Source organism: Rhinopithecus roxellana, chromosome 8 (assembly GCF_007565055.1).
Source record: "Rhinopithecus roxellana isolate Shanxi Qingling chromosome 8, ASM756505v1, whole genome shotgun sequence".
Lineage (NCBI taxonomy): Eukaryota > Metazoa > Chordata > Mammalia > Primates > Cercopithecidae > Rhinopithecus > Rhinopithecus roxellana.
In genome coordinates, this window is record NC_044556.1 from 117,660,347 (window position 1) to 117,674,020 (window position 13,674).

Sequence of the window (13,674 nt, forward strand, 5' to 3'; positions counted from 1 at the left end):
GACAGACAAAGAATCTGAGATTCGGAAAGGCTGTTGGACTTGTTGAAGGCCTGAAGGTCACACTGCTACTAAGTGAAAGATCCAGTATTTAAAGTCAGATCTGTCGGTGTAGAAAACCCATGTACTTCCCATTGCACCGTCTGCCTCTCACACTCCGTCCCATCTCTGTGAGGTCTCAGAGTGGCTCTGTCTCCTGGTTCAGCACTGTCACAGGGTCTGCGGGATGCAGCTCTGCGGTGATTTAGGAATGTCGAGGGCAGGAGAAGCGCCCCTAGATGGCCTTAAAGAGGATTGGACACTCATGCACGTTCCCCCAGTGGACACCTTCGGGCATCTGGGACCATCTGCCTCCTCCCCAACCAAACTCAAGACTCCCTGAGGCTCTTGTTACCTTTGGGTGACTCTCCCATTTGGCCGCCTTTCATTTTGATCGGGTCACACCTTTACCTTGATACCCCAAGTGGTGGCTCATACTATGGTGTGTCCTGCTGCCTTCTTCCTGGAAGAGCTCAGCGGCCTGCTGTGTTCACCACTCTGCCGTCTGTTAAGAAGGAACCTGATACCCAGAGGCTGAGGAAGAATCAGACCCGGTGTGAATCTCAGAGCAGATCCCTTAGCCACTTTCTTGATTGTGCAATGAGAACACAGCTGAACGTGTGGGGTTGCTGTGGAGGACATGGCTACCTGTGCCTGGCAATAGTAGGCATCCAGTGGGAGTGAGTACTATTGACTCTGATGAGAAAGGCGATCACAGAGCCTGACTTCCTGTGAGATCCTGGCACCATAGGTGCTCCTGGCAGCTGCTGCTTCGCCACTTTGTTGATAAGCTGGGCTTGTTCCGGGACATTTTTGTTGGATCCTCATCAGTGCTGGCTGAGCATTTTGGAATGCAGCCTGTGGCAAGCCAGGTAGCGGAAGGAGGATAGAGTAGGCAATGCTTCCAAGAGCAGGCCATGATGGGACAGTGGATAATGGATTGGGAATTAGCATGAAAAGCCTGGTGTTACCTAGTCTCAACCAGGCCTGAGGCCAGGTAAGCAATAAGCTAAAGTAGAGGCTCTCATCTTCTCCCCAGTCCTATTTGAAATTTTTCATCTTTCCTTGACAGGCCAATTTGACCTTTGACCCAGCTGCTCTGCTGCCTGGGGCCTCACCCAAGAGTCCCGGACTCAAGGCCATGGTGTCGCCGTTTCACAGCCCACCTTCTACCCCTAGTAGTCCTGGTGTGCGATCTCGGCCCAGCGAGGCAGAGGAGGTGCCTGTCAGCTTCGACCAGCCCCCTGAAGGCAGTCATCTGCCCTGTTACAACAAGGTAAATTCTAGCTCCAGATTATGGCGGTGTGTCTGTGGAAATGTGGACTCTGACACCCCTGAATTTTTTCTACCCTGTTGTCCTGGAGAAAGGAGGAAATGTTTGGAGTTATTCTCAGAGCTGCGTTTTAACCCAAGTGAAATTTCTCTTCTTCTTTTTTTTTTTTTTTTTTTTTTTGAGACGGAGTCTTGCTCTGCCTCCCAGGCTGGAGTGCAGTGGCCGGCTCTCAGCTCACTGCAAGCTCCGCCTCCCGGGTTCACGCCATTCTCCTGTCTCAGCCTCCCGAGTAGCTGGGACTACAGGCGCCCGCCTCGTCGCCCGGCTAGTTTTTTGTATTTTTTAGTAGAGACGGGGTTTCACCGTATTAGCCAGGATGGTCTCGATCTCCTGACCTCGTGATCCGCCCGTCTCGGCCTCCCAAAGTGCTGGGATTACAGGCTTGAGCCACCGCGCCCGGCCTCTCCTCTTCTTTGCAAGTGATTCCTGAACTAGGATAACCTTCTTCCTCGACTGGCTCATCTTCTCTCCCTATAATTATTCCATTCGACCCCCAAGACAAGCTTGGGGGATGGTGTGCTCTCTCCTTTGCGGAGAGAGGTATGGAAATTCACGATTGATCCCAGCTGCATGGTTCATTAATGTCAAAAGCTGAACGCAAAAGCTAAAGGCCTGATCAGTGATTCGCACAGAATGCTGGGCAGCATCCCTAGAACTCCAAAACATTCTGTCTGGCCTGGTGTGAATAGTCCTAAGTGTCCCAGTGTGGACTCAAATCATTCTTCCTGCAGCTTGCCCCAGTTAAAGAACATCCAAACTGTTCCCTTTGCAAAAATGACACGGCAGGGTGCATTTCTATAGATGCAACCCTGGTCCTCTGTGTGAGCTTTCATCACATCCCTGGCCCTGCTGGGAGGAGGTAAGGATCAGAGATACGGTCCAAGCAGGTAGCCAACAAATTTGGGCCAGGGCCAGGCAGGGGCTAAGACTTCCGGGGGTCTGGTGCCAGGGAATGCTAAACGGGTGCGGCTTTAAAATTATGATGGAGAAATGAGATCTTCTAGGCCATTCTAGGAAGTCCAGCTAGCAAAAAAAAAAAAATCAAATGTGCAAAAACAGGGAGGGCTCAAGGAAATAAACTAGTGGCAAGGAGGGGTTTGGGCAGGCTTGAGCCTGTGGGCTAGGGCCAGAGTGGAAGTTCCCCAGCCAGGGTGATGGAGACCCCTGAAGGCAGAGAGGAACCTTCAGAGAGAGCCATCTTCTCACAGGGTAAGGCAGGGAGCGAGGAGCTGCTACCTGGTCATAATGCCTGGAGGCTTCAGCCTTCTGACAGCAGCAAGGGGAAGTTATTTTGGAACCCTGCTGGTCCTAAGGGCTGGGGCCTTGATACCTTCCAGAGCTGACCCCATCATGGTCTCAGGAAAGGGCTTGGGAGGCCCTGATAAACCAAGTATTCATTCCAAACCTCTTAGATGGGGAACTAGGATTGACAAATACCAAAATGTGAATCAGTGGGAAAATAACATTTACAAAAATTTATTTTACAAACTAATTTATTTTGTTTTGTTTTGTTCTGTTTTGTTGAGGCAGGGTCTTCCTCTGTCACTCAGGCTGGAGTGCAGTGGTAAGATGTTGGCTCATTGCAACCCCCACCTCCTAGGCTCAAGCAAGCCTCCTAGTAGCTGGGACTACAGACATGCACCACCATGCCTTGTTTTGTATTTTTTGTAGAGACAGGGTTTTGCCATGTCTTCAACCAGCTCCTGCAGCTTCTGGGCTCAAGTGATCTGCTGGCCTATGCCTCCCAAAGTACTAGGATTACAGGTGTGCACCACCACGCCCAGCCCACTTACATACTAATTTTTAAAGGATGCATCACTCTAGTAGATAGGGTATCTGATGTGAACATTTCCATTGCACCTTTGACTAAGTCTGATGAGCTGAGAAGAGGCCCGATTCTGAGATTCACATGCTTCCCAGAGAGATCACCTTCAGTCAGCTCTGCTGGTGCTCCTGGGGAACAGCTTCTGACAGTGGTGGACCTGAGTTCCAGAAGCAAAGGAATCTGGCTGCTCAGGTTTCCCAGTATCAGCCAGCTTCATGGGGGATGGGAAGGGCAGAGTCAGGCAAGAGAGGAAGCTAGTCACCAGGTGTCCAGCTTAGCACCCTTGAGGTCCCTGCACCAGGGCCTGACCATCAGCAGGTCTCTAATATTCTTCTTGGTGAGATTCATCTTTGTCAAAGTATAATTTCCAAAAGTTCAATTTTCAAATTTTTCAAAATTTTACAGTGCAGTAAAATCATAAGTTATCTTTTTTACTGGATAGAAAGCATTTTTGCATCTTCACAAGATAAAAATCTGACTCATGCAAAATAGAGAAAGATTTTATTCAACATGTCAATTTTTGAGGAAACTTATAAGATGGTAAAACTTACCGAAATAGCATTTGAAGAACTGGTCATTTATAGACAATTAGACAATTTCTTTTTTTTTTTTATGCAGGGTCTTTCTGTGTTGCCCAGGCTGAAGTGCCGTGGCGTGATGACAGCTCACTGCAGCCTCCATCTCCCAGGCTCAAGCTATATTCCCACCTCAGCCTCCCAAGTAGCTGGGACCACAGGCGTACATCAGCACACCCAGCAAATTTTTCTTACTTTTAGTAGAGATGGAGTCTTGCTATGTTGCCCAGGCTGATCTTGAACTCCTGAGCTCAAGTGATCCTTCTGCCTCAGCCTCCAAAAGTGCTGGATTACATGTGTGAGCCACCATGCCTGGCAGCAATTTTTTTTAAGTGTCAAAATAAAATTGCTAAATTAGACACCAAACTGGTTAATGTTTTACAGTGTAATAAAATCATGAGGTTTTGTTTTTGTTTTTTACTTAATGGAAAGCATTTGCATCTTCACAAAATGTAAGTCTGCAGGTCACCATGGGATTTCACAATCCCACACGACTCTAACCTATAATAAATAGCAAACGATGATTCGTTCTCCTGGAAAATTAAATAGTCCTTGCGTGGACTTGTGAAGCAGTGCACCAGACTGACATTGAAAGCTCATACAGCCCTCCTCTTGGCCTTTTTTTTTAATGGATTTTGGATAATTTTCCTTAACACTTTCTTCCAGGTGCGGACAAGGGGCTCAATCAAAAGGCGCCCTCCCTCCAGGCGATTCCGAAGGTCGCAGTCAGACTGTGGGGAACTTGGAGATTTCAGGGCGGCGGACTCATCTCAGGAGAATGGTGCTAAGGAAGAGGATGGGGATGAGGTGTTCCCATCCAAGAGCAAGGCCCCAGGATCCCCTTCGTCCAGTGAGGGGGCAGCAGGAGAGGGAGTGAGAACCCTGGGGCCCGCTGAAAAGCCTCCTCTGAGGAGGTCACCCAGCAGGACAGAGAAGCAGGAGGAGGATAGGGCCACAGAGGAAGCCAAGAACGGCGAAAAGGCCAGGCGGAGTTCAGAGGACGTGGACGGCCAGCACCCGGCCCAGGAGGAGGCCCCGGAAGCACCCCAGACCTCTGGCCCAGAGGCAGAAAATAGGTGTGGGAGCCCCAGGGAGGAAAAGCCAGCTGGAGAGGAAGCAGAGATGGAAAAGGCTGCAGAGGTGAAGGGGGAGAGGGTGCAAAATGAAGAGGCGGGACCTGAACAGGAGAGCCAAGAAACAAAGAAGCCGGAGGAGGGAGCTGCAGGGACGGAGACCCCCCATAGTCCCCCTGGAGGAGTGAAGGGCGGTGATGTCCCCAAGCAGGAGAAAGGCAAGGAAAAACAACAGGAAGGGGCAGTGCTCGAGCCAGGCTGCAGCCCCCAGACCGCTCCTGCCCAGCTGGAGACCAGCAGTGAGGTCCAGAGCGAGCGAGCGGTCCCCAAGCCAGAGGTAGGTGGTCTGGCTGGTTCACACGCAGAAGTCAGTGCCAGGACCAGGGTGTGCGTCCGTCACATGCCCTGTTCCGTACATCCCTTCATAAATCAGCTCAATATGCAGAAACAAAGGTGCCAGGCTCCTGCCTCGTGCCAACTGGTTGGAGAAAGGCTGTCGCTGAGGCTGAGGGGACAAAAGGACACAAAGGGGAAGTGTGTCTTGCACTCTTGCCAGCTTCTCGCTGACTTGGGAGTTCTGGCAAGCTTCTGGGTGTGTGTGGAATGACCGAGCCTCGGCACGGCTCAGTAACTGAGGCTTCTATGGAAGCCTGCTGAGTGCAGGAGCCTGGGCGTGCTGCTGCAGGGGATCCAGAGATGAAAAAGAAAGGGGAGCTCCTTTCTAAAAATCATCTCAGTTTAGTACATGAGACCAGCAGCCCTTTCACTGCATGAACAAGGTGGAATAGGGCAGTGGACAGGGGGCATTCCTAGGGAAGCCCAAAGTGCAAGGGTGGCAGAAACAATTTGTGTATGGATGGGACAAAAAGTTGGGGATGCTTCAGGGCCAAGGTAGCATTTGAGTCGGCCCTCAGAGAAAGAGGCTGTATGTGATGTTGGGACGTTCACTCTCTCTCAGGAATTGGGCATCTGCTGCACATGAGGAGGACGGAGTGACTCAGTCCATGCTCTTCTGCCTGGGCCTGCGCTAACTGGCCCTTTCCCCTACACCGGTCTGCTCCCCACCAACTCCCAGGAAACCCATCTTGAGCCCACGTATCTATGCTTTAAGAGCAGAACCAGGCCAGGCGCAGTGGCTTATGCCTGTAATCCCAGCACTTTGGGAGGCCGAGGTGGGCAGATCACCTGAGGTCAGGAGATTGAGACCAGCCTGACCAACATGGAGAAACCCCATCTCTACTAAAAATACAAAATTAGCCAGGCGTGGTGGCACATGCCTGTCATCTCAGCTACTAGGGAGACTGAGGCAGGAGAATCGCTTGAACCTGGGAGGCAGAGGTTGCAGTGAGCCGAGATTGTGCCATCGCACTCCAGCCTGGGCAATAAGAGTGAAACTCCGTCTCAAAAAATAAATAAATAAATAAATAAATAAATAAGAGCAGAACCAGCCCTGCAGAGTCCCTAACAATCTCATCAAGTCAGTCACCCACAATTGTTTCCCCCTTCACTTTTGTTAGTGCATTCATTCATGCATGCATTGATTTACTCACACCACTATCAGCTTCCTGCTACAGCAGCCTCTTTTCTGGCTTCCTGCTTCCACTTTTTTTTTTTTCCCCTGCCTATATAATCCGTTCTCTGGACAGCAACCAGCAGGTTTGGTTTGTTTTTTAGATCAACTGTTCTTTGCTAAAATTATTCTCCTCTTGTATTAGGGTTGCCATAAAAAAGTTACCACAAACTTGGTGGCGTAAAACAATAGAAATATACTTTCTTACAGTTTTACAATTCAGGCCTCCAAAATTAAGTTGTTGGCTGGGTTGGTTTCCTCTAGCAGTTTTGGGGGAGAATTTGTTCCTCTCCCCTAAATTCTGGTGGCTGCCTGCAACCCTTGGAATTCTCTCTTGCCTCCTCCGGCTCCTGGTGGCTGTTGCAATGCATGGCATCTCTTGGCGTATAGATGTACCACTCCAGTCTCTGCCTCCGTCTCCATCACATGGCCTTTCACTGTTACTGTGTGTCTCAAAGTCGCCCTCCTCCCTCTTATAAAGATGTCAGTCATTAGATGTAGGGTCCACCCTAAATCCAGAATGATCTTGTCTTGAGATTCTTAGTTACATCTGCCAAGAACCTCTTTCCAAATAAGGTCACATTCATCGGTACTAGGGGTTTGGATTGGATGTACCCACCTCTCCCTGACTCTCCCCTTCACTGTGCTCCAGCCATGTTGAGGTCTTTTTGTTCAAATACAGCAATCTCATTCCCACTTCAGAGCTCTATCCTTGCTGTCCCCTCTGTGTGGGACATTCCTTCTGATCCTTACAGGGCCGCTTCTTATACATGGCTCAGAGCTCAGCTCAGATGGTCCCTTCTCACGGAGGCCTGTCTGTGCCACTCAGTCTAAGCAGACCTCCCTCCACCCCATCAGTTACTCTCTCCCATGATTCTACTTTGTCATCATAGAACACATCACTATTTGAAATCCTCCTGTGTATTTTTTAATTGTCTTTCTCTACTACTTTTCCTCACTGCATCTCCAGCACCTGCTACAGAACCTGGAACATAGTAGGTTCTTTAAAAAATCTTTGTTAAGTGAATGAATGGATTTTGAAGGAAGACAGAAATTGACCCAAAAGAAATACTCTCTAATGATAGAAGTGCAGGTATAAGAGGAATTGATGTGTTTAGGGGATCTCCTGGGGCCCTCACATTATTCTCACTCATGCTAGATCAGGGAGAAAAATGTGTGAGTCCCAAAGACTCATAAAGTATGACTGAGACCCCTGGGTTAAGTTGTCAGGCAGAGGTGCTCCAGATTTCTTTAACACTTTCCATTCTACGTAAGCAGTCGTTAGATTTAGAATCTTCTGGAACTGAGAGATTCCACCAGCTCTACAGAAGGCAAATACATGCCCCAAACTGTTAGTCCTTTTTGAGGATGAAGTCACTGGGTCCAAGTAGTCACCTGCCAGTGGTTGCCACATCTTATTTTCAGGTTAGGAGACACATGCCTTGCCAGGAGACCTCCCCATTTCACTGACAGCATCTTCCAATCCTGAAGGGTTGAAAAGTCACTTTGGTTGAAAACCTAGTAGGGAAGAGGGCTGCTTCAGGGAGGTCTCAGATAGAAGAAGTCTTGCTGCAGGAACTCCAGGAGCTCTGGGGCAGGCTCACTGGTAATCTCTCAAGCCTTGCCACTTCCATATTCCCGACAGAGCCCTGGGCAGGGGAAGAGAATGCCCAGCACCCTCAGGAGCACACTCCTCTCAAACAGGCAGCTCAGGTTGAGAAAGAGTAGCTCCACCTCCACCTCTGAATGCAATGAAAAGAATGCTTTTCCTCTTAGTCATCTCTGAGATGCCACTTAACCCAACTGTCTAGTATCTTTTTTTTTTTTGGCATGGAGTCTTGCTCTGTCACCCAGGCTGGAGTGCAGTGGCACAATCTCAGCTCACTGCAGACTCTGCCTCCCGGGTTCAAGTGATTCTCCTGCCTCAGCCTCCCAAGTAGCTGGGGTTACAAGCCTGCACCACCATGTCAGGCTAATTTTTGTATTTTTAGTAGAGATAAGGATTTCACCATATTTGCCAGGCTGGTCTTGAATTCCTGACCTCAAGTGATCTGCCCACCTCAGCCTCCCAAAGTGATGGGATTACAGGCGTGAGCCACCGCGCCCAGCCTAGTCTAGAGAGACAAAGAAACCAAGGCTCTGAGAGAGGACAGGAGTTGTCCATAGTCACAGAGCTCTATCAATGTTGATATATTAGGCACCTGCCCCATCATCAGAATAAACTGCTTACAAAGTACCTGTGCACGTGTGCATAATTTGTTTAATCTGGAAGAGGGCACTGGTTCTCCAGTCCTCCCTGTTCCTCTTAAACCAGGTCAAGGTCAGAATCAAAATGCCTGAGTCACTAGTGCAAAAGGAATCATCAGTGAAAACAATTACAAGGTTGGCCCCTTGAGTTATGGGCTTCCTTAGGCACCCATGCCTGTCCCAGGTCTTTCCTGGATCCCCCAGAGGCAGCACACACCTCTAAGCAGTTTTCTAACTCCCTAATCTAATTCCCATCTTGTTCCTTGGTGGTAGAAATAGATTGATCAGACAAACTAATTATGCAATCAGCATTTAATAAGCACCTGTTATCCCTACCAGTATGTGAGATACTGGGAGTCAAAAGTGAAAAAGACAGAGGCATAAACAAATAACGACAAGGCAGTGGAATAAATGGGATTCTGCCCTCGAAGGGCGCTATGTGAAGCACAAAGGCAGGAGCAATTTGTTCTTCGAGAGAAAACAGGTAAGTTCCACAAATACGCCAAAGGCATCAGATGTGTGAAAGCACTATAAAGCGTTCCCTTACTGTTAGGTTGCCCCTCACAAGCGTTTTAACATGTCATGCTGAAAGAAGGAGCCACCGTAGGGATTTCCATCACAGGCAAGCTGGACGCATCAAGTCACTGCACTTAGGATTCTGTTTATAAGGAAAAGTTGCCCTGGGAAGAGGGCACAGAATCAGATACAACTCTAATACTTTAAATAAATTTAGCAAGTGTTTTCCAGGCACGGTGGCTCACACCTGTAATCCCAGCACTCTGGGAGGCTGAGGCGGGCGGATCACTTGAGGTCAGGAGTTCAAGATCAGCCTGGCCAACATGGTGAAACCGTGTCTCTACTAAAAATACGAAAATCAGCCAGGGGTGGTGGCGCGAGCCTGCAGTCCCAGCTACTTGGGAGGCTGAGGCAGGAGAATCACTTGAACCCAGGAAGTGGAGGTTTCAGTGAGCTGAGATGGAGCCACTCCAGCCTGGGCGACAGAGACTCCATCTAAAAACAAATAAATGCATAAATAAAAATGTAGTAAGTGTTTCTCAAACACTCATTATGTATCCAGTATTGTGTAGGGCACTCAGCTATGCCAGAGACTAACTTACCCAAACAAAGATATTCGAAATGTTCGGACATCAAATCTGAGACTTTGTTGTATTAACGATAAGTGCTGACTTCCTAATTGCCTGATTGAATTACTTTCCAAGTCATTCCCCTTGGTTTCTCAACATTTGATTTGAAAGTCTTTTCTCCCTGAGCTGATGAAATACATCCTTCTCTTGAGAATCCCCTACCTTTGTAACTTTGTAGCGTTTACTTTGTTCTTTCTTTCTTCTCCCTCCTGGTTAACTGGCAGGTCAACAGACTCAGTTCTTGGCCCTTATTTCTTCTCAGTTCTCTTGGGGACGCACTCCCTGCATTCCCAGCACAGTCATCCCTCAGACACATTAACTGTCCTCCCCAGAAATCCCTTTGCCTCTCCTTCTCCTTCTCCCCTTTCCCGCTTCTCCTCCTTGACCCTCCCCAGCCCCAAGCATGACCAGCGCTTTGTGGGAGCTCAATCAGTAATGGAATTGTGGCCGGGCACAGTCCCTCACACCTGTGATCCCAGTATTTTAGGAAGGCGAGGCATGAGGATCGCTGGAGCCTAGGAGCTGGAGACCAGCTTGGGCAACATGGCGCAACCCCATCTCTATGATGATACCAGTGCTAGCCTTTCTTTTCTATCTCTACAATCACGACTCATTCCTAACAGAATTCCTGGTCTCCAGACTCACCCTACACATCATTGCCAAATTCCTCTTCCTATAAATACCATAGGTTGTCTGCTCTCCTATCCCAAACCCTTTGATACTGCCCACTGAAAAATGGAGTTCATGCTCCTCCACGGGCTGGGCTTTGCCACCTGCCTAACCTTCACTGTCTCCACGCCCCTCAACAGCGTGGCTGGGGCTCCAGCCAGCCTGCACCCTCCACCATTCCACAGTAGGCAAGGCATCCCCTCATTCACTCTCGCAGTCTCTTTGCCCAAATGCCTGCACAGCAGCTGAAATTGCCTGCAGCCCGCTTAAACCCAGCCCTCACTGGTACCTGGAAGTCCTCTCACCACACCTCTATCTTTCCTTCCACAGGCCTTTTCTGATTGCTCTGAGGACAAATGCCCCCCTGCTCAGTATAATCCATTAGGATGGTCCACATCATACCCCACCTTGTACTGTGGTTACATTCCCAAATGTTTCCATTTCTCAGCTAAAGAACTGATGGAGACGAAGCTGGAGTCCTGGTACAGCTCCTAGCACAGAAGGATCTCAAAGTAATACCTTCTGAATGACCGTTGAATAAAAAGCTACTTTACTGTCCTTTTACTCAAGTGTTAGTCTTTTATTTTCAACTCTTTCTGTCCTTTTTCCATTTATATGCTGCCAAAGAATCTTGAGCAGAGTTTCAGGAGAGCACATTGAATGGGAATGAGTGAATAGGTAAGAGGCCAAGATAGAGGGAACTCAGGCATCAAGGGGTGGGCGGGGTCACTTGGTACTTGACAACTCAAGCTCTGATCTCTAGGTTAAAATCCTGACTTCATCACTTACTAGCTGTGTGACCTAGGGGATATAACCTCTCTGTGCTTTCATTGCCTCACCTATGACAGAGTTAATAGAAGTACCTACCTCATATTGCTTTCGTGAGGATTAAATAAGTCAATGCATAAAAAAAAAAAACTAAGTCGGGCACATAGCATTTTTATGACTATCATTCTTACTACTACTCCTACTGTTACTATTGCCTGATCCAGCATCCCCGAGGAGGGATACTGAGTGTCAGGATTTCCTCACCATTTTCCTAATTAATTCTTTCCTCCCCTGTTCACAGGATGACACTCTTGTCCAGGACACTAAAATGTGAAGAACAGCTCATTGTGCCCCAGTGATGAAGTTGCTGGACACATCTCTTTGCAAGTAGCAGCAACAGTCGTAGCAGCAGCAGATGAAGGCATTGCAGAGGCAGAATGTGCTGAGAGTCTGGAGTCAGCCTGAAGACAAGGGTGGATTATTTCCTGGCCTCCACACCAAATGTTCCCTCGCAGATGGAGACTGGATCTGAGGGCAGCAGACTTTTATCAGTTTGTGTTTATGTCATTTGATGGACTTGGTTAAACAACAACTTACTTAAAACAATGCCGTGTGGCGATGAGTCCCAGGGGCACTGGTCAGCCTGTGGAGCCCTGGACGCTATCCACACCCACCCATCCCTGCAGCTGACCTCCGACCTCCGACCTCCGACCTGAGCTCTGATTTAGCTTATCAGATTTGCTTGGGTAAAGTTCCTTTTTATTGTTCTAAAGTGTTTATGGTTCTCAAATATCAGTTAAAAACTAATTTTAGGTGGCCATAAACATAAAATAGAAATCCTGTAAGTTACAGAAGACCTTAAATTGTATCAAAACCCTAGAGACAACTTTTCAACTTGGTCCAAATTTGAACTGGCCAACCAGTCTTTAAAACATTGGACTGGAAGAGATAATGATTGAAACATTAAAAAAAAAAAAAGTGTCTGCTCCATTCTCAGTAGCTTTACCTGCCCTGTGCTTTTCCAGTTGGTAACCACCATGGGAGGTCACTGCCTTGGCTCACTCCCTTCTCTTGCCCTTGAGAATGTGGAGAACTCCCATGAAGAGGCAGAATGGCAGGAGGTTTCATGTCCCGCATTGCATCTCCTCCTCAAAGCAAAGCAGTGATACCTGAATAATGGCGGCTGTCCGATTGATCCTGTGAGGATGAATTTGCATTTCCAGAATCCTTGAGCGTGGATTAGATGTTTCCTGGGAGGTGCCCTGAGTACCATGATGTGCAAGCTACATAATTAAAACATTTTTCTTAGTTTCCCTGGGAAGCTTTTCTTGACTCACAGCCCAGGTTCTTCTGGCCAACACAGGAGGAGTGAGTTGGGGTCTTTAGTCTCTTCTTCTTGGGTAGCTCTTGCTTTAATATTCTGTTTGGTGAGTGTAGGAGGTTCTGCAAGGGACAGGGCGCCTGACTACCCAGTCTTTGACTTATATCCTCTCCCATCTTCATGCACTCCTGCTGAAAAATGTTAATCCAAATACACATTTAAACTTAGTGTTGGTCCTTATTCTGATCTGAGTATTTTAATGTCTCAATGTGCTGGTTTGGTAGCTGGAAGAATTATTCTGGAGGTCTGTTAGACTACATCCTACGCTGACTTCAGAAAACAGTCTCTCAGACAAAAAGGCCTTATGTCACCACTGGTACCTCAGTTTCCTCAACCCATTTACAGTTTTTCTAACTCCAGGGTAGTGTTTAGTGTTAATATTTGGGATATTTTTTTTTCAAAACTATTTTTAAGTAGTTTGTAATTTGTAACAAACTTGTAACCTGGTTGAGACTGATATTGTCATAGTTATGATAAACTTTGGATATTAGCAGAATTTGGGAAATGTGTGTGTCAATTATTTTGAGATCTATAAACTTGTCTAGCTAGCTAGCTTGCTAGCTTGCTATCAATCTAGCTACCATCCATTTATTGACAGAGAAGTCTACCCCTAAACAATACTTGGTTTTATTTATATATGTCTTTGGGTTGTTTATACACATGCACTATCTGGGCAAGTACTTTGTGAATGTGTGCATGATTATGAGTGTGTGATGAAAAGGGCCACTTTACTTGAGGAAGACATGGAATAGAAAGTATGAGATTTAGATATGAAAAATGAAACTGCATTTTTCTTTGTTTTTTTTTTTTTTTTTTTTTTTTTTTTGAGATGGAGTCTCGCTCTGTCGCCCAGGCTAGAGTGCAGTGGCTGGATCTCAGCTCACTGCAAGCTCCGCCTCCCAGGTTTACGCCATTCTCCTGCCTCAGCCTCCCATATAGCTGGGACTACAGGCGCCCACCACCTCGCCTGGCTAGTTTTTTGTATTTTTTAGTAGAGACGGGGTTTCACCGTGTTAGCCAGAATGGTCTCGATCTCCTGACCCTGTGATCCG

The 13,674-nt window shown here is 47.7% G+C and overlaps 1 protein-coding gene across 2 annotated transcripts in view; it reads left to right on the forward strand.

Annotated features, from left to right (window-relative positions):
• The window catches only part of RCSD1 (RCSD domain containing 1), a 76,660-nt gene extending 63,542 nt beyond the window's left edge, over positions 1-13,118 (forward strand). For both annotated transcript variants that reach the window (XM_010371794.2, XM_010371796.2), the window contains 3 exons: positions 1,109-1,312; positions 4,436-5,179; positions 11,543-13,118. In XM_010371794.2, coding sequence (XP_010370096.1) covers positions 1,109-1,312; positions 4,436-5,179; positions 11,543-11,575 — 981 coding nt within the window. In that variant the 3' untranslated portion in view covers positions 11,576-13,118. The remainder of the gene's footprint in view (positions 1-1,108; positions 1,313-4,435; positions 5,180-11,542) is intronic.
• Positions 13,119-13,674: the final 556 nt, after the last annotated feature.